The sequence below is a fragment of the Crinia signifera genome, chromosome 7, assembly GCF_055691185.1.
Source record: "Crinia signifera chromosome 7, ASM5569118v1, whole genome shotgun sequence".
In the NCBI taxonomy this organism is placed as follows: Eukaryota; Metazoa; Chordata; class Amphibia; order Anura; family Myobatrachidae; genus Crinia; species Crinia signifera.
In genome coordinates, this window is record NC_139223.1 from 86,020,787 (window position 1) to 86,041,305 (window position 20,519).

The following is a 20,519-nucleotide window of genomic DNA, read 5'->3' on the forward strand; positions in this document are numbered from 1 at the left end:
AGAAGCGCTGCTCATACATAACACCCACAGCTGCCGATAGTAGAAGAGCTGCTCACACATATCACCCACAGCTGCCGACACTAGAACACCCAAAGCTGCAGACAGTACCGGTAGAAGTGCTGCTCACACATAACATCCCCAGCTGCTGACAGTAGAAGCGCTGCACACACATAACACCTACAGCTGCCGACAGTAGAACACCCACAGCTGCCGACAGTAGAAGCGCTGTTCACACATAACATCCACAGCTGCTGACAGTAGAAGAGCTGCTCACACATATCACCCACAGCTGCCGACACTAGAACACCCACAGCTGCCAACAGTAGAAGTGATGCTCACACATAACACCTACAGCTGCCGACAGTAGAAGCGCTGCTCACACATATCACCCACTGCTGCCGACACTAGAACACCCACAGCTGCCGACAGTAGAAGAGCTGCTCACACATATCACCCACAGCTGCCGACACTAGAACACCCACAGCTGCCGACAGTAGAAGCGCTGCTCACACATAACACCCACAGCTGCCGACAGTAGAAGAGCTGCTCACACATATCACACACAGCTGCCGACACTAAAACACCCACAGCTGCCGACAGTAGAAGTGCTGCTCACACATACCACCCACAGCTGCTGACAGTAAAAGCGCTGCACACACATAACACCTACAGCTGCAGACAGTAGAACACCCACAGCTGCCGACAGTAGAAGCGCTGCTCACACAACACCCACAGCTGCCGACAGTAGAAGCGCTGCTCACAGATAACACCCACAGCTGCCGACAGTAGAAGTGCTGCTCACACATAGCACCCACAGCTGCCGACAGTAGAAGCGCTGCTCATACATATCACCCACAGCTGCCGACACTAGAACACCCACAGCTGCCGACAGTAGAAGCGCTGCTCACACAACACCCACAGCTGCCGACAGTAGAAGCGCTGCTCACACATAACACCCACAGCTGCCGACACTAGAACACCCACAGCTGCCAACAGTAGAAGCGCTGTTCACACATAACATCCCCAGCTGCTGACAGTAGAAGAGCTGCTCACACATATCACCCACAGCTGCCGACAGTAGAACACCCACAGCTGCCGACAGTAGAAGCGCTGTTCACACATAACATCCACAGCTGCTGACAGTAGAAGAGCTGCTCACACATATCACCCACAGCTGCCGACACTAGAACACCCACAGCTGCCAACAGTAGAAGTGATGCTCACACATAACACCTACAGCTGCCGACAGTAGAAGCGCTGCTCATACATAACACCCACAGCTGCCGACAGTAAAAGAGCTGCTCACACATATCACCCACTGCTGCCGACACTAGAACACCCACAGCTGCCGACAGTAGAAGAGCTGCTCACACATATCACCCACAGCTGCCGACACTAGAACACCCACAGCTGCCGACAGTAGAAGCGCTGCTCACACATAACACCCACAGCTGCCGACAGTAGAAGAGCTGCTCACACATATCACACACAGCTGCCGACACTAAAACACCCACAGCTGCCGACAGTAGAAGTGCTGCTCACACATACCACCCACAGCTGCTGACAGTAAAAGCGCTGCACACACATAACACCTACAGCTGCAGACAGTAGAACACCCACAGCTGCCGACAGTAGAAGCGCTGCTCACACAACACCCACAGCTGCCGACAGTAGAAGCGCTGCTCACAGATAACACCCACAGCTGCCGACAGTAGAAGTGCTGCTCACACATAGCACCCACAGCTGCCGACAGTAGAAGCGCTGCTCATACATATCACCCACAGCTGCCGACACTAGAACACCCACAGCTGCCGACAGTAGAAGCGCTGCTCACACAACACCCACAGCTGCCGACAGTAGAAGCGCTGCTCACACATAACACCCACAGCTGCCGACACTAGAACACCCACAGCTGCCAACAGTAGAAGCGCTGTTCACACATAACATCCCCAGCTGCTGACAGTAGAAGAGCTGCTCACACATATCACCCACAGCTGCCGACACTAGAACACCCACAGCTGCCGACAGTAGAAGTGATGCTCACACATAACACCCACAGCTGCCGACAGTAGAAGCGCTGCTCATACATAACACCCACAGCTGCCGACAGTAGAAGAGCTGCTCACACATATCACCCACAGCTGCCGACACTAGAACACCCAAAGCTGCCGACAGTAGAAGTGCTGCTCACACATAACACCCACAGCTGCCGACAGTAGAAGAGCTGCTCACACATATCACCCACAGCTGCCGACACTAGAACACCCACAGCTGCCGACAGTAGAAGCGCTGCTCACACATAACACCCACAGCTGCCGACAGTAGAAGAGCTGCTCACACATATCACCCACAGCTGCCGACACTAGAGCACCCACAGCTGCCGACAGTAGAAGTACTGCTCACACATAACACCCACAGCTGCTGACAGTAGAAGCGCTGCACACACATAACACCTACAGCTGCCGACAGTAGAACACCCACAGCTGCCGACAGTAGAAGCGCTGCTCACACAACACCCACAGCTGCCGACAGTAGAAGCGCTGCTCACGCATAACACCCACAGCTGCCGACAGTAGAAGCGCTGCTCACACATATCACCCACAGCTGCCGACACTAGAACACCCACAGCTGCCGACAGTAGAAGCGCTGCTCACACATAACACCCACAGCTGCCGAAAGTAGAAGCGCTGCTCACACATAACACCCACAGCTGCCGACAGTAGAAGCGCTGCTCACACATAACACCCACAGCTGCTGACAGTAGAAGCGCTGTTCACACATAACACCCACAGCTGCCGACAGTAGAGGCGCTGCTCACACATAACACCCACAGCTGCCGACAGTAGAGGCGCTGCTCACACATAACACCCACAGCTGCCGACAGTAGAAGCGCTGCTCACACATAACACCCACAGCTGCCGACAGTAGAAGCGCTGCTCACACATAACACCCACAGCTGCCGACAGTAGAGGCGCTGCTCACACATAACACCCACAGCTGCCGACAGTAGAAGCGCTGCACACACATAACACCTACAGCTGCCGACAGTAGAACACCCACAGCTGCCGACAGTAGAAGCGCTGCTCACACATAACACCCACAGCTGCCGACAGTAGAAGCGCTGCTCACACATAACACCCACAGCTGCCGACAGTAGAAGCGCTGCTCACACATAACACCCACAGCTGCCGACAGTAGAAGCGCTGCTCACACATAACACCCACAGCTACCGACAGTAGAAGCGCTGCTCACACATAACACCCACAGCTACCGACAGTAGAAGCGCTGCTCACACATAACACCCACAGCTGCCGACAGTAGAAGCGCTGCTCACACATAACACCCACAGCTGCCGACAGTAGAAGCGCTGCTCACACATAACACCCACAGCTACCGACAGTAGAAGCGCTGCTCACACATAACACCCACAGCTACCGACAGTAGAAGCGCTGCTCACACATAACACTCACAGCTACCAACAGTAGAAGTGCTGCTCACACATAACACCCACAGCTGCCGACAGTAGAAGCGCTGCTCACACATAACACCCACAGCTGCCGACAGTAGAAGCGCTGCTCACACATAACACCCACAGCTGCCGACAGTAGAAGCGCTGCTCACACATAACACCCACAGCTACCGACAGTAGAAGCGCTGCTCACACATAACACCCACAGCTGCCGACAGTAGAAGCGCTGCTCACACATAACACCCACAGCTACCGACAGTAGAAGCGCTGCTCACACATAACACCCACAGCTGCCGACAGTAGAAGCGCTGCTCACACATAACACCCACAGCTGCCGACAGTAGAAGCGCTGCTCACACATAACACCCACAGCTGCCGACAGTAGAGGCGCTGCTCACACATAACACCCACAGCTGCCGACAGTAGAGGCGCTGCTCACACATAACACCCACAGCTGCCGACAGTAGAAGCGCTGCTCACACATAACACCCACAGCTGCCGACAGTAGAAGCGCTGCTCACACATAACACCCACAGCTGCCGACAGTAGAAGCGCTGCACACACATAACACCTACAGCTGCCGACAGTAGAACACCCACAGCTGCCGACAGTAGAAGCGCTGCTCACACATAACACCCACAGCTACCGACAGTAGAAGAGCTGCTCACACAACACCCACAGCTGCCGACAGTAGAAGCGCTGCTCAAACATAACACCCACAGCTACTGACAGTAGAAGCGCTGCTCACACATAACACCCACAGCTGCCGACAGTAGAAGCGCTGCTCACACATAACACCCACAGCTACCGACAGTAGAAGCGCTGCTCACACATAACACCCACAGCTACCGACAGTAGAAGCGCTGCTCACACATAACACCCACAGCTGCCGACAGTAGAAGCGCTGCTCACACATAACACCCACAGCTGCCGACAGTAGAAGCGCTGCTCACACAACGCCCACAGCTGCCGACAGTAGAAGCGCTGCTCACACATAACACCCACAGCTGCCGACAGTAGAAGCGCTGCTCACACATAACACCCACAGCTGCCGACAGTAGAAGCGCTGCTCACACATAACACCCACAGCTACCGACAGTAGAAGCGCTGCTCACACATAACACCCACAGCTACCGACAGTAGAAGCGCTGCTCACACATAACACCCACAGCTACCGACAGTAGAAGCGCTGCTCACACATAACACCCACAGCTGCCGACAGTAGAAGCGCTGCTCACACATAACACCCACAGCTGCCGACAGTAGAAGCGCTGCTCACACATAACACCCACAGCTGCCGACAGTAGAAGCGCTGCTCACACATAACACCCACAGCTACCGACAGTAGAAGCGCTGCTCACACATAACACCCACAGCTGCCGACAGTAGAAGCGCTGCTCACACATAACACCCACAGCTACCGACAGTAGAAGCGCTGCTCACACATAACACCCACAGCTGCCGACAGTAGAAGCGCTGCTCACACATAACACCCACAGCTACCGACAGTAGAAGCGCTGCTCACACATAACACCCACAGCTGCCGACAGTAGAAGCGCTGCTCACACATAACACCCACAGCTACCGACAGTAGAAGTGCTGCTCACACATAAAACCCTCAGCTGATGATAGCAGTTCTCTCTCTCACATTGTGTTTACCATATTCTGACTGGCACCTCATCCTGTCTTCGATACTTTCATCAGCTTTGCTCTAATGTAGCTCCACACCCTCCATCCCATGTAACCCAGCCCCCTTTCCCCACACCTGGCGCTGATGCTTTCACAGGGGGTTGGGAGCCAGGAACAACATTCATTGAGCTTCATGCTCCGGCGCTGTCACCTGTCATGCAGTGTGACAGGTGCAGCGGCAGCCACAGAGGACATCAGTAGAGGAGCGAGGAGCACAGGGATCTCTTAACAATCTGGGGCCCCCGTCAGAAGGCTCTGGGTATGTGGGGCTCCTTAATTTGTGGGGGACCCAGGACGGACGCCCTAACGTCCCTCCCTTTATCTTGCCCTAGTTCTAGGCATAACATTGTACTATTTTTTTTAAATGATTACAAGAATAAGCTGCTACCTGAATTCCAGAAGGTTAATTCTTTCAATGGCTTGAGTGATGACACCATCCTTCCTTTCTGAAGCTGTGGAAGACTAATTAAACCACAAGTGTAATTAAATGCAAGTAAATAGTATATACCTTATATGCACACAATATTACAGATTTAATCTTAGGGCCACTCTCCTTTATAAAAGTTGGAACAAAGGAATGGCAGCTCATAGAGCTAGGGTAAGGAAACCAAACCATGGAAGTGTTGATGTTTTTAACAACATTCTTACATTTACCCAGTCGTAAAAATGGCAAGTAATATAATTATATACAGTAAATAAATGCGGATGTTCGCTGATCTGTTTAGGTCCTATTTGCCTGATTCCTTGCATCAATAATGTGCTGCTGCAATTTATTTTTTGTAATGAATCAGTTTGGAGACTCATGCTAATGTAAATGTAATGGCAACAGTTCAGCTAAAATAACATACACGGAAAACACAATGCTACATCTACAAACCAATCTTACATCAACATTTGTGAATTAAAACCTTTTGGCATATAGTCCATGTTGCATAATTCATGATAAAAAATACGAACAGAAATAAAGTTCCCTGTTCAAAAAATGCTTGAGAATCCTCATTTTCAGGAAGTAAGCAAAAACTTCATACATTCGGTATATGTTCCTATTTTGTTCTTAGCTGCAAGGACCATTTGTGTTAAAGAGCAGTTTTAATCTTCAGATGATATAAATTATTGGTATGTATATGTCCTCTCGGAATATGCACTAAATGTATTACTTCTTTTGTGCTTTCCAGTAATGCATTTATATTCTCAGTTATTTATTTTTGTTGCTCTAGGATATGACACTTCTCTCCAGGGAACAGAAATAAACAACTGAGGCTGATAATATAAAGACATAAAAGAACACAAAAGTAAAGTTGTTAAAAAAATAAAAAGCAAAGCAAATATTAAAAGCTGCAGGAGGGGATGTACAAGGGTAGTGTATAGAGGAAAAGTAAATGCCTTTTAAGCAGAGGCGTTATTGAGGGGAATTGAATTTGGAAAGTTGTTGGTGATTTAAAATGTATCACTATCTACATAATTTGAGTTGGAATTCTAACACTAATTACCCCTTAAATCACATTAATCCCCCCCCCCCCCACACACACACACACACACATAGAATACAATAAAATAACAGCCATCCTATGAGTGAATGAATCTACTCTGTGCAATTTGGAAATGCTGTTCCTCATATCTAACTTTCAGGGCCAGATTCTCTAAACTTCAAAAGTGATCAAATGGAGAGTGATAAACAGCCAGCCAATCAGCTCCTACCTGCCATGTCACAGTCTGTGTTTGAAATATGTCAGACAGGAGCTGATTGGTTGGCTGTTTATCACTCTCCATTTTATCACCTTTAAAGCTTAGAGAATCTGGCCCTCAGTCTGGCTTATTGCTTGCCTCTGTTCTACTTAACATATTGGGACTTAATAATGCAAGTGAATAGGTCACAAAGATGAGCACACTACTTTAATGCTGTTTTGCACATTGTGACAATGGTATTGGCTAATAGGCAAAGTGCACACCTAGAAGACAGTTGGTATTCAACAGAAATACCCTAGCAGTGACTCTATTAACAGAAGGAGTTTGTTGCCACTGGGGAGAGGGCGTATTATTTCATGGGATCTATGGACACAGTAGTAGGGGGGTTATATGCTTTTTGGGGATCAGATGCCCATGGGCGGTAGGGGTCATATTACAAAAGGACACTGGGTGAGGGAAGGTGACAGATAAGGGAAAAAAGGGATATATTGGAGTGAATACAATTATCTACATTGTGCTCCATAAGGAAAACATGGGGTAAACATGGGGTTAAATGCGAATTTATGGGTTTTCCTAAAGTTAATTTTCTCTCAGACCTTGCAGCTCCTGAGGCCGCATGGAAAAGTCGTCCCTCATGTCTTAACCCACAGGGTAAACCTTGGTAATTGGATTGGGAAGTGCACGTAATTAGCCAACTAGATTCCACCATAGAATACAGAATCCAGAGAAGTGCACAGTGCAAAAGCAAACACCGAAGCCCAGCAGCAGACCTGTAAGAGAATCATGCTGTCCTAGTATGCAAATCTAGAAATGCTTCCTTGCAGCTGGGGACACTCAGAGGAAGAGAGCAGGAGCTGCTGGCAAAGAGTCTGTTTTGAATGTGCATCTTTTTTGTATACTGAAGTCTACCAAGGCCGAAACTCTGTGCGGTCATGAGGTTGAATCAACACAGTACAGCGCTTGTTTTCGTTAAAAGGTTGACAGTCAATAGGTCGACCACTAATGGTCAACAGGCACACGGTTGACCTGGACAAAAAGGTTGACATTATCTAAAGGTCAACATGTCAATGATCGACACATGAAAAGTTCACCATGTGTTTTTCACAGGTTTTTTTTTTACCTTTTCCTGCTATATGATCCATGTGGACTACAATATTGAACGTCTAGAAGAATGGCGAACGAAGCGAGCCATGTGATGGTATGCGTTACACAAATAGGGGGTCCATGTCGACATTGACACAAAACAACTTGAAAAATCCATGTGGACTTTTTCATGCGTCCACCTTTGACATCTCGACATTTTGCTTGTGTCAACATTTTGACTATGTCGACCATGTGTACTGTTGTCACTTTGATCCACATGTACAAGTCTCACAGCATTTCCCAGAACTTGTATCCCTACTAGTCCTAAGCCCCCTGAATGCGGCTTAATTAACTGGAACCCCCTCACCAGTGCCAGTGGAGGGAAGTAGCTTCCCCGGCTTTCCTAGTATGTAAAGAGAAAATGTGTACATCTGGGTGACACTAGTACCTAAACTTATACTACCATGCTCACTTAACACCAATATTACAGCCCTCACCGCTGGTCTGCTGCTTGCTCTTCCAATTGCCTCATTCTCTAGGTGAATAGCATTTATAACATCATATGCAGAATGTTCCGGATCCATACTTTCTATCATGCTTTTCCTGGTTACAGATTGTGGTCTCACTTGCCGTATTACTGGTCCTGAAACAGAACAATTTGTTAGTTTATGTATATTCAGGAGTCCATTATACACCCTGAATATAAAACTCACTGATACAGCATGTGTGTAGGCCCTATTAAAGAGAAAGGAAAATGTTTTTTTTTCTAGAACCTTTCTATGGTGAAATATCTTCATTAAATTGTCAATTGCACATGCATCAAATCAGTATTAGGGCACTATTTACTAAGCATTGGAGAGAGCGAGATACAAATAAAGTACCAACCAATCAGCTTCTATCTGCCATGTTACAAGCTGTGTTTGAAAAAAGGAAAGGAGCTGGTTGGTTGGTACTTTATCTTTCTCCAGGGCTTAGTACATATACCCTTAAACCACACAGATCGTGTTTGCTAGTGCATACGGATTGACCTATTCTTCAACAGTGCACATTATCCAGAGACTGGTGTTTCTTGTGCAGTGATTGGGAGTTGATATTGCAAACTCACGGATCTGTTACGCCTAGTAGCAGTGTTCTGGGAGTGTGGTCATATGTAGGCTGTGCTCATAGAAGACTGTAGCATGGAGACTAACACATCTTTTCTTGACAGACCTTTGCACCCAGCCTGTGTGAGTGCAAGTTCAGGTGCTAAAGAAGACGGCTGTGACTGCAGATGGGAAACGCTTTGCATGCAGTCACACAGAAAATTCTCACATAAATAATATGCATGCTGGAAAGCACCAGCAGATGCTTCCGAATCAGTATCAACCCTGTCTTGTCGGACAGCCTGTATATCATCTAATGTAGTGTTCTGCTATACGGAATCCGCTACATTTTAGTATTTTCACTTTTTCTTTTTTAATTTTAAAATACCTACTTTGTTATGCACCACCATCACAGCAGTCTAAGTAAATACCAACCATATTCTTTTCTTTTTTAGGTTAATTTGATCTGGATTTGGCCACACAGCCTGTACAATTAGGACTACAGAAAAAAACTACTGATGCCCCAAAGGGTCAAAAATTCTGAGGGGAATTCAATTTTTATTGGGTAGACAAAAATACCAAGGTTCCGTGATCCCAGGACACCATTCTCCTTTCCAATGAGGCTTGTAATCATGACGAAACTTAAGTGCTCAGACATGGAGAGCTATAGGAGTACAACCTATGCTTTCAAGAAATAAAAGTAGAGCATATATCCCATTGGGAAGATGCAGTGCTTTATCCTAGTTACCATTCACCGGTCATGAATAAAGCAATGTAAAGAAAGAACAAATGAGTTTTGATGATTTCAGCTTCCATAATTATCACATTATCAGTTATGTCTATTTGATTAGTTTTTCTGAGAAACATATAAACATAAGTAACCATTTCCCTCAAGATATTTTTTGTTTCAAAGAAAATCACAAAAGTATACATTTGGATTTGTAATTTAATATGGGTATTAAGGTATATCTGACATGGACAATACAGAATAAAAAGGGATCAATATGGACAGGCACAGAAAATCCATGTCTAATCTTACGAGGTGAGAAGTGTTCCTCTTGTTTTGACGAGAATGAAGATTTTAATTTCTGTGTTTTGCTTCTCACGATGACAGGCTTTGTAGGAATGTAATCTTCAGCACTGTCTTTCCGCTTTGCCGACAAAACTCTCCCATCTTTCTTATCAACAGCTTGAAACACAAAGGCAAAAAACAACCCATAAATGTGAGACGTCTAACACATGATTTGTATACTTTATGAATGTGTGTTAGACATGAAACTCAATACCAAAGAAATGTGATAAACTAAATCCCACATAACTCTAACTTAAGGACATATTTCTAACATGTTTGTGACCTTCTTCATATAAATACTAGGACAGCACTAAATTAGAACAGGATTTACTTTGACAAAGAATATCCCAAATTGCTTTGAGATCACACAGAGTTATTAATGAAACTATTAAAGGATAAACAAGCCTAGAAATGCAAATTTACAAAGCAGGAAATTAAAATGCATTATTCAGCCTGTACACATCAACGTGATAACGCTAACTGCAAGCACACTACCTATCGTAGTAACATTGCCATGTCTTAAACATCACAAAGTTTTATATAGGTCAATTAATGCCTTCTGTATTCATATGTATTAGAATCAGAATGTATGATCTTCTAAAACATATTTCATTGCAACTTCTGATTATCTACAAACATGGAAATATACATCTTAGAACATGAAAAAAAAAATATGTACTTTAAGACATTTCTTAATGCACATAAAATATAAAATAAAAATTATTTGTGGTAAAAAGGGACATATATTACATAGAAACATAAGATTTGATGGCAAATGAGAACCCCTTGGCCCATCTAGTCTGCCCTAAACACATATGCATGCACACTCTTATACACTTGGGTTAATTGTTTGTTTGGAGCCAATTAACTTTCCAGTATATTTTTGGATTGTGGGCGGAAACCGGTGTGCCTGGAGAAAATCTAACCAAGCACGGTGAGAATATACCAACTCCACACAGTTAGGCCATGGTGGGAAGCATACCCATGTCCTCAGTTCATGGGGTAAAACCTTGGAATATCTGGTAGTAATTTACAGGAAATAAATATGTGTTACTTAGTAAAGGACTGCTGTGGCATTAGTAAGAGGGGATTGACCCTTATACTGAAATACTAACAATTTTCTTACCAACAGGTCAGTCATACTTGGCCAGTGTCTAACCTATGCCTGAAGCAGGAAAGCGGTGGGCTTAGATGAAATGAAGATTTTGGCAAAAACAAATAGGTGAAACAAAATTGCAGGCCTGCTGAGTCAGCATTCACAAGACACTGCAGGTTGTCTGGCCTTTTCTATAGAGCAAATTTATTTCGAAGATTAAGGAAAATCAAGGGGCATATTTTTAAAGGTGGGTACACATTATGATTAGCCGATTATCATTAATGATATGAATGACAACAATATTGTTAAGGATATTTTTGTGCATATCGGCTAGTGTGTGCGCACTATGAGGGTTATTCATACCTGATCACTGTTGTTCGCAAAAGCCGACCAATTATTGAATGACTGCACATGCTTCTGGGTCACAGTGTGCATGCGTGGCGCCAAACAGCAAAAATAAAAAATTCCCAATCTGGACACAGTCTGATTGACAGAAAGTCGCCATTTGTGGGTGGTAACTGATCGCAGACCTCTGCAAACTCGCACAGCAGCGATCAGGTCTGAATTGGGCCTTATATCATTAAAGATGCATGCTTCTGTGGTAAAATCCAGACTATATTATCAATGAGAGCATGCCCATGGATGTGTCCACTGAACAACATCATTTACGATATACTTTGATGTGTATGCACTATATCATTTGTCCGGGAGTTCCAGGAAGTTTAAGGGAAATTGTTAGTGATATTGTACCATTTGCGGAGTCAGCTAATGTGTACCCAGCTTAAGACTTGGGGGTGTGATAAAGTGGAGAGAAATAAAGCACAAGCCAATCAGTTATGTGATGTTGTGGTGCACAACAAAAAAATATACATAACTCAGGTTCAGGCGCTGATTAGTTCAACATCATTCGTTACTCCCATCAATGATTTTGGGGCAGTATCATGTAAAAAGAACTACCCTATCCGGTAATTGCTATCTTGACCCCCTCATGCCCACTTTGGAATCTTGTTGATTTGTGTATTGCAGGGAATGTCCTGTATATTACCTGTATAAGTTATTTGTGTAATATACTCACTGGAAATCGGACTGTGGTTTACCAGTGATTTTATGTACATTAATGAGTTGGTTACTGTACTTCACTATATTAAGTTCTTTTTACATGATACCGCCCCAAAATCATTGATGGGAGGAACGAAAGATGTTGAACTAATCAGCCCCTGAACCTGAGTTATGTATACTTTTTTGTTGTGCACCATTACTTTGTAAAGGGTTAAAGGGAATACCCTTCATACATCACTTGTAAGGCTGCGTAGCGCACTGGTGGAGGAACACATCTTTTGTTTCCATAAGTTATGTGATGTTACAGGCAGTGTTGAAAAATGACAGGAGCAGATTGGTTAGTTATTTATCTCCCTCCACTTTATCACTCTCAAAGGCTTAGAACATCAGCCCCTATATAAGGAAAACCGTACTGTATAGCCACATACATTCCTACCTACATTCCTAAGTTTGGGGTGTTATCATATACGGACTGAAGGGGTTGTATCTATTGTATCCATCTAAACAGGTTTTCAATTAGCTATACTCAATTTCACTATGTATTATAAAGGCTATAAAGTTGTTATTATCTGTACTCGTAATTAGCATCGTAGCAGTGGCATCACTAGGGGGAGCGGGCTGCACCCTGGTGTCACCCGCCGACTCATATCTCAAGTCCCTGGGGGCAGCCTTGCAGTTTTGGAGCTTCGGCAAGGGAGGCCACACCCCCTACCAGTGGGACCATGCCCCTTTTTCACTATTGTCACAACAGATAGAGACACCACTGCTTCATAGTAGGATTTATTATGAAAATGTGTTTAAAATAACTTGAAGCAAGAAATAGAAAATACCAAGATTGCTAAATATATTTACCATTAAATTCCAGCACAACTAGGTCCCCAGGGAGTAGTCGCTGACTTCCAGCATCTAAAGGTCCTGACTTCAATTGAGTTAAAGGTTTAGCCTCATCCTGCGTTTCACTTTCAAGCTCTTCTTCAATAGAGTCATATTCATCGGCTAAGCTTTCCTTGCTGCCATGTTCAAAACATAAACTCTGCTCCAAGCTTTCTCTCAAGGTCTAAGAAAATAATATCTTGCTATTACTAAACACACATTTCAAGATTTATGTTTAATTTGAAGAAACTACAGTTATAAACGGTCATTTAAAAGTAGCTTTGTTCAAGGACTGTAGTACAGATATAGTGAAAATGACTGTAATGATGAAAATGATGACATATTCTGTGCATGTCCTTAGCTCCCCCTTGTGGCCAAAGTCCTCTTACCATGCAGCTATAAAAACAGCACAAACATACCACAAATATCAATGTATTATGTAAATTAGATTGGTAGAAATTACAATATATAAGAATATACTTTTCTGTATGATCAATGACACGGATGGTAATAGATGTAGCAATTTCATGCTTTTATAGGTAAATTACATAAATGTGAAATCAGAGAATACCCTACTTGTATGTGACGTACCAAAATTTCCCCAGCATTTCAATGCTAGCAATGAAACTCCCAGCCCTTGCCGCCTGATTTCTGTTCAAATGCGCACAAACTCGTACTGACCTATGGGCAGTGAGCACTTTTGTGCGGGATCCGGTTGCTGTAAAGTGCAGCTGCTGCCACGATGACTTGCACACAATTGGTTTGACGCATAACAATAGTAATATGTGAAAGCAGAGACAGCAAGCAATAGGGGAATGCAGAGACCGCAAGCAATAGGGGAATGCACAGACAGCAAGCAATAGGGGAATGCACAGACAGCAAGCAATAGGGGAATGCACAGACAGCAAGCAATAGGAGAATGCACAGACAGCAAGCAATAGGAGAATGCACAGACAGCCAGAAATAGGGGAAAGCACCGACAGCAAGTAATAGGGGAATGCACAGACAGCAAGCAATAGGGGAATGCACAGACAGCAAGCAATAGGGGAATGCACAGACAGCAAGCAATAGGGGAATGCACAGACAGCAAGCAATAGGGGAATGCACAGACAGCAAGCAATAGGAGAATGCACAGACAGCAAGCAATAGGAGAATGCACAGACAGCCAGAAATAGGGGAAAGCACCGACAGCAAGTAATAGGGGAATGCACAGACAGCAAGCAATAGGGGAATGCACAGACAGCAAGCAATAGGGGAATGCACGGTACTCTTTACTTAGAAGGGCGCCCATCTCGGCCATCTCGGGCATTGAATGCACTAAAAAATCAGGTGCGATGCGACAGACGAGATGCCCGAGATTTCCCATAGGGAACAATGTTAAATGTCTCAATTGACCCGATTTTCCTGTTCAATGCCTCAATTGACCCAATTTTTCCATAGGAAACAATGTTAAATGGGCCACAGAGGCCAAATAGGCACCCTGAAGTGAATAATGGCCACCCGAATTGTTAACGCCACCCCACGATCAACGTCAACCCGAAGCGTGGCGAGCGCAGCGAGCCCGCGAGGGGCGGCGGTACGCGTCCTACGACCTTTTCATACCCCCACTATCCACGTCGGCGTGGAGTTGAGAATAGAAAGTGTGGCGAGCGCAGCGAGCCACCGAGCCCGAAGCGTGGCGAGCGCAGCGAGCCCCGCGCGGGGACGCGGATACCTTCACAGGTATCCGCGTCCCCTCGCGGGCTTCACAGCTGTCCGCGTACCCTCGCGGGGCTCGCTGCGCTCGCCACGCTTTCTATTCTCAACTCCACGCCGACGTGGATAGTGGGGGTATGAAAAGGTCGTAGGACGCGTACCGCCGCCCCTCGCGGGCTCGCTGCGCTCGCCACGCATCGGGTTGACGTTGATCGTGGGGTGGCGTTAACAATTCGGGTGGCCATTATACACTTCAGGGTGCCTATTTGGCCTCTGTGGCCCATTTAACATTGTTTCCTATGGAAAAATCGGGTCAATTGAGGCATTGAACAGGAAAATTGGGTCAATTGAGACATTTAACATTGTTCCCTATAGGAAATCTCGGGCATCTCGTCGGTTGATCGCACCCGATTTTTTAGTGCATTCAATGCCCGAGATGCCCGAGATTTTTTACTAACGATGCCCACGATCAAAATCGTGGGCGCCCTTCTAAGTAAAGAGTACCGAATGCACAGACAGCAAGCAATGGTGGAATGCACAGACAGCAAGCAATAGGGGAATGCACAGACAGCAAGCAATAGGGGAATGCACAGACAGCAAGCAATAGGGGAATGCACAGACAGCAAGCAATAGGGGATGCACAGACAGCAAGCAATAGGGGAATGCACAGACAGCAAGCAATAGGGGAATGCACAGACAGCAAGCAATAGGGGAATGCACAGACAGCAAGCAATAGGGGAATGCACAGACAGCAAGCAATAGAGGATGCACAGACAGCAAGCAATAGGGGAATGCACAGACAGCAAACAATAGGGGAATGCACAGACAGCAAGCAATAGGGGAATGCAGAGACAGCAAGCAATAGGGGAATGCGAAGATAGCGGGCAATAGGGGAATGCACAGACAGCAAGCAATAGGGGAATGCAGAGACTGCAAGTAATAGGGGAATGCAGAGACCGCAAGTAATAGGGGAATGCAGAGACCGCAAGTAATAGGGGAATGCACAGACAGCAAGCAATAGGGGAATGCACAGACAGCAAGCAATAGGGGAATGCAGAGACTGCAAGTAATAGGGGAATGCACAGACCACTAGAAATAGGGGAAAGCACAGACAAAATAGATTTAAATGATACTGGATGTTTTATATGTACTTGAATTCAAGGTTATGTTTATTTAATTATTGTGAGGATGTCAGATGCAAATGGACTAATGCATTTACGCAAAGGTTCCCCGTTCTGGTGATGCCAAACTGCGGACTCCAATGAACGGCAATTTGTCAACTAAATCCCAGATTGAATGATTCAATCTAATTAAGGATTTCCAACATTTTGGATTTTGGTAATCCCCGTGCCAGGCATTGGGAAAATACTCTCTGTATGTATGGGCCCCATTCGAGTACTATATTATGCCTATGCATCACTGTATATGCTGTTTCTTTTCAACCATGCAGAACAGGGTAACGTGTTTCATCTAACTGGTCCCCCCTCCCAGTAGTTTTATACAAGAAAGCAAAAACAATAAATAAACCACGACCAGCTATGGGGATTTAAATGTATGTTGCTAGAGTTCCCCTTTTAATAAACATTAAAACCTGTATTGTCATTGTGCCTGGTAATTGTGAAAGGAATAATACAGCACCATTATGTGAACTATTGTGTAATCCAGTGTTACTAGCTGATGTGTCTTGTTTCAGCCAGCAAAAAGTTGATTAATAAAACATCCCTGTTCCTTAACCACAACCACAAGTTCAATGTGAGACAATTGGGGTGCCGGATGTAAGAAGATTGACAGCATCATCCCAATATGCAGTATATCCTTATCTCTCCCTTTAGTACTTAACCCCGGGGCAGCCCATCCCTAACCTTCCCTTAGACCGCCTCTCCCCAATCCTAACCCCTCCTCTATACTGCCTAAACCTAACATCCCACTCCCCATGGCCTGAACCTTATCTACCCCGGCATACTACAGTAGTTCAGGGATTCCGGTACCGGTCTTGTGCCGCATCCCGTGCTGAGCTATAATATATACAAGATACCCACATTTCCATGGATTATTACTCTGGCATGACAGATCTGGTTCCTAAATGCAGCGCACATGGAGCTCCAGCTCCAGGCCTCCACATAAGAATAGGCCCATCATCTAGACTTAAAATTGTATTTCTAGTTTTTTCACATTTCTTTCTATTTTGAAATAATTTAGAGACAGCAGTTGCACTGGCCACCCCCACACAGCACACGTCACTGCTCCTCCCCTTCATAGTATAGGCCCTTCAATATTTCCAGCCCCAGACCCGTGTGGCCCTTAATCCTCCCCATTGCTAAAGTTACGCACATAATTGAGAGTAGCAAATATTACTGGATTGTGTAAATAAATTCAATATATGTTACATGGTGGTTATACATACAGTATACTTAATATATAGAGCATTATATGTTTGTGTATTTTTAAAATATCTTAAAAGGACTGAATGAAGTTGATGATTTGCAGTAATTAGTAGTATATGAACATGACAAATGTCTAGCTTTCAAATGTAACAGGAAACAAACCCCACCTTGACATCACCAGCATCCAAAAGCAGCCTTTTCTTTCTTGTTCCTTCTTTGGCATTAACACCAGAATCTGTAAAATACTATGCATTTGTTTCCATTAGTTAACAAGAAGAAGAAGAAGAAGCAGTACACATGATGTTATATACTATAAGAATCAAAGATTAAAGTTATTGAATTGAAATAGCTAAGACACATGACTTTAAAACATAATATTATAATGAATAAAGTTGAATTCCCTGAACTTGGCCTTGCAGCTTTCCCTTGGAACTGGTATTGGAATAACTCATAAAAGAACCACAAAAACATCTATACAAACACTTGCATTTAAATAAATGCTTGCGTAAGTCTTTGTCTAGTGCTATATGCTCTTAAAAATCAATACTTCTTACTTTGTCATGCATTCCCTGGTCACTTTCATCACCCCGCCGAGACTGCACTTTCCTACTGCCATCATTGTCGTCATCATCATCACTCTCCTCTTCCTCCTCAGTTTCAAAATCCTCAGAGTATTTCACTTTTGGGCCAACGTGAACATAAGATCCAGTTTCAGATTTAATATTGATAGAACTCTGCAAGTAATAGAAATGCCGCTTATAAGTGGATTATTCAACAGCAAACAGAAAACAATGAATGCGACATTTACACCACTCTATTTGTCCGCTGGGATTACTTGGTACAACCTACGAAATACATAAACCCTCAAATTTGTTTGGGAGCCGGTTATTGTGTGTCACTATCATTCTCGGATTTGTTTGGCCTACTTGCAGTATAACAGGTCTGTAGAATAACCTTCTTGTCATAAACGGACAACCTGGAATTTACCTCAATAATCCCCAGTGATTCACCATCAACCTGTCATACTGAAGACTTTTTCTAGCCATGGACCTAATAAACTCTTGCAGTCAATGCAGAACTGTTATTTAGTTATATAATTAACAGTAAATTAGGTACATCTGCAAAATAGCAAATAGCCTCCAAACTTTCAAGCGTTCCCTGAAAACTCACCTCTTCAGGTAAGCTTATCATATTCAGGACCCCCACACAACCTCCAGTAGCATTCATATCTAATTGCACCCCACCAGGACTGTCTAGTAATCTGATGGGACTGACATGCCATGGAATTCTATCCTTATGTATCCCTCCTATTATCCCTATAGATTATAAGCTTGCGAGCAGGGCCTTACTACCTCCATGTCGGTTTGTATCTACCCAGTTTGTTTAAGCACTGTTGTTTCCAATTGTAAAGCGCAACGGAATATGCTGTGCTATATAAGAAACTGTAAATAAATAAATAGTATAAATTAGATTTAGGGGGTATTCAATCTAGGATCACGGCTGTCGATCTCTGCCAACAGCCGTGATCCTGGCTCATTTGCGGTCAGCCCGACAGCTGAACGACAGGCAGGAATCCATGTTCACAGCCGTTATCGGCAGAACGGTCCCCACAGCTTCTAAAGTCGGGCCCGTTCTGCCGTGATCCCGCATCATTGCTGTCACTAAAGACAGCACTGAATAGGGATCCGCCACTATTTTCCCCGTCGGAAATAGTGGCAGCACATTGAATACCCCCCTCAATTGGTAAAAAACAAGTGGTTCTATAAAAGATGCATTACGGTGACCGGATATTTTTTTTTTTTAGATAATGAAAAAAAACATGTTAAGTTATAAACCCCTATTCCAGGGACTTTCAGTTCAGATTCATGCAGATACATCCTAAATGAGCTCTGTGAGGACCACTGTAGGCAGCTACCGTACTGACCGCCAAGCTGTCAAATCACCAGGGTCACACCTCACAGGAACCTTTCTGCTGCATTGAGAGAAACTTCTCAAGCCTTTCCAGCTTTTGTTAGGTATGGATAACATTTGTGGTTATCTAGTTGTTGGACAAGAACATCATTTGGAAATTGGTTAAATATGATGTTACTGCCCGATCTCGTGTTATTTTTACATGTCTCCACACAGAGGTCCCCTACCTTGGAGGGCCACACACTGCATCTATTTTAAGAGTATCAGCTGAAGTGACATGGACAAGAAAGAAGCTTTTGGTTGTGTGCATTTACCCTATTAAAGATGTTTGGGAAAGCTGCGCTCCTTTATCACTAGATTGCTTTAGTTTGAATGAGATTATTTTAAGGATTTCAATACCCCTGATGATGCCACAAGTTTGTGTATAGGCGGCTGTTTCCAGATCCTAAATGTCCAGAGAGGTGGTCTCCATTTTGCTAATGTTCTGTCAATATTGCTACTAAATGGACTATATGGGGAAAATTTACTAAGATCGAATTTGTTCCAATTCAAAGTGAGATACATACATATTTCACACCTCGACAAATTTACAAACGTATGATTCGTATTCAGAGTTTTCAATCCTGGGATTTTGGGTTTAGACTGCATGCGCAGTTTAATGACAAGCAGCTCCTGAGCACCCGCGCAGATGCTGCTCGACTGCTCCAGTCTCCAGCTGTGCAGCTCTGCACAGCATGACATGGTCAGAGGTCACGCTGTGCAGCTCATGCTGTTCCCAGCCACACAGCATGTGAGTAAATGTGCAGAGCAGCCGGTTTGGGGGGGCGGGGGTGGTTTTATGTCTATTAGGGACACCAATCATGGGATTGCGCATTTATCATTTCATAATCCCAGGATCAAAAAATAATAATTTGACATCCCGAGTAGTGAGCAATATGTGAATATGGGATGAAAACAGCCTGCAAAATCTGTCATTCTTCACAATTGATTGGTTCAATCCCTCTATCTTTATTAAATGTGTGTTTCACAATAAGTCCAAATGAAAAGTAAGAACATTCTTCACTACCTAATCAAAATGCAAATAGATGGAGCGGAGCGCTGTTGCAGGAACACATCTTACTGACAAGCAACATACCAAGATGAATTTACTCAGTTACTCAGTAGCTCATGCTTCCTTAATTATAAAGCAAAAAAGGATAGAGATTATTCAGAAAAGTTATTTATGACCCAGAAGGGGTCATTATAATTGGGCAATATACCTTTATGCAGATTCTCAGTTCTTATTTTAATTTGGTACAATTTCAGCCCATGAATAAAGTTAAACATCCCAAACACAACTCTCTCCCCAGCAGACATTGGGTATTCAAAGTTTTGCTGATCAACTCCATTTGATTGATTGCGGAAGGGCCCATTGCCTAAG

General features: G+C 44.5%; 1 protein-coding gene across 1 annotated transcript in view; it reads right to left on the reverse strand.

Moving 5' to 3' along the window:
• The window catches only part of KATNIP (katanin interacting protein), a 131,326-nt gene that overhangs the window by 85,202 nt on the left and 25,605 nt on the right, over window positions 1–20,519 (reverse strand). Inside the window, exons 6-11 of the mRNA XM_083153410.1 lie at window positions 17,743–17,922; window positions 17,356–17,433; window positions 13,089–13,293; window positions 10,049–10,198; window positions 8,425–8,570; window positions 5,547–5,620 (exon numbers count right to left, since the gene is read on the reverse strand). Of these exons, the coding sequence (XP_083009536.1) occupies window positions 5,547–5,620; window positions 8,425–8,570; window positions 10,049–10,198; window positions 13,089–13,293; window positions 17,356–17,433; window positions 17,743–17,922 (833 nt within the window). The remainder of the gene's footprint in view (window positions 1–5,546; window positions 5,621–8,424; window positions 8,571–10,048; window positions 10,199–13,088; window positions 13,294–17,355; window positions 17,434–17,742; window positions 17,923–20,519) is intronic.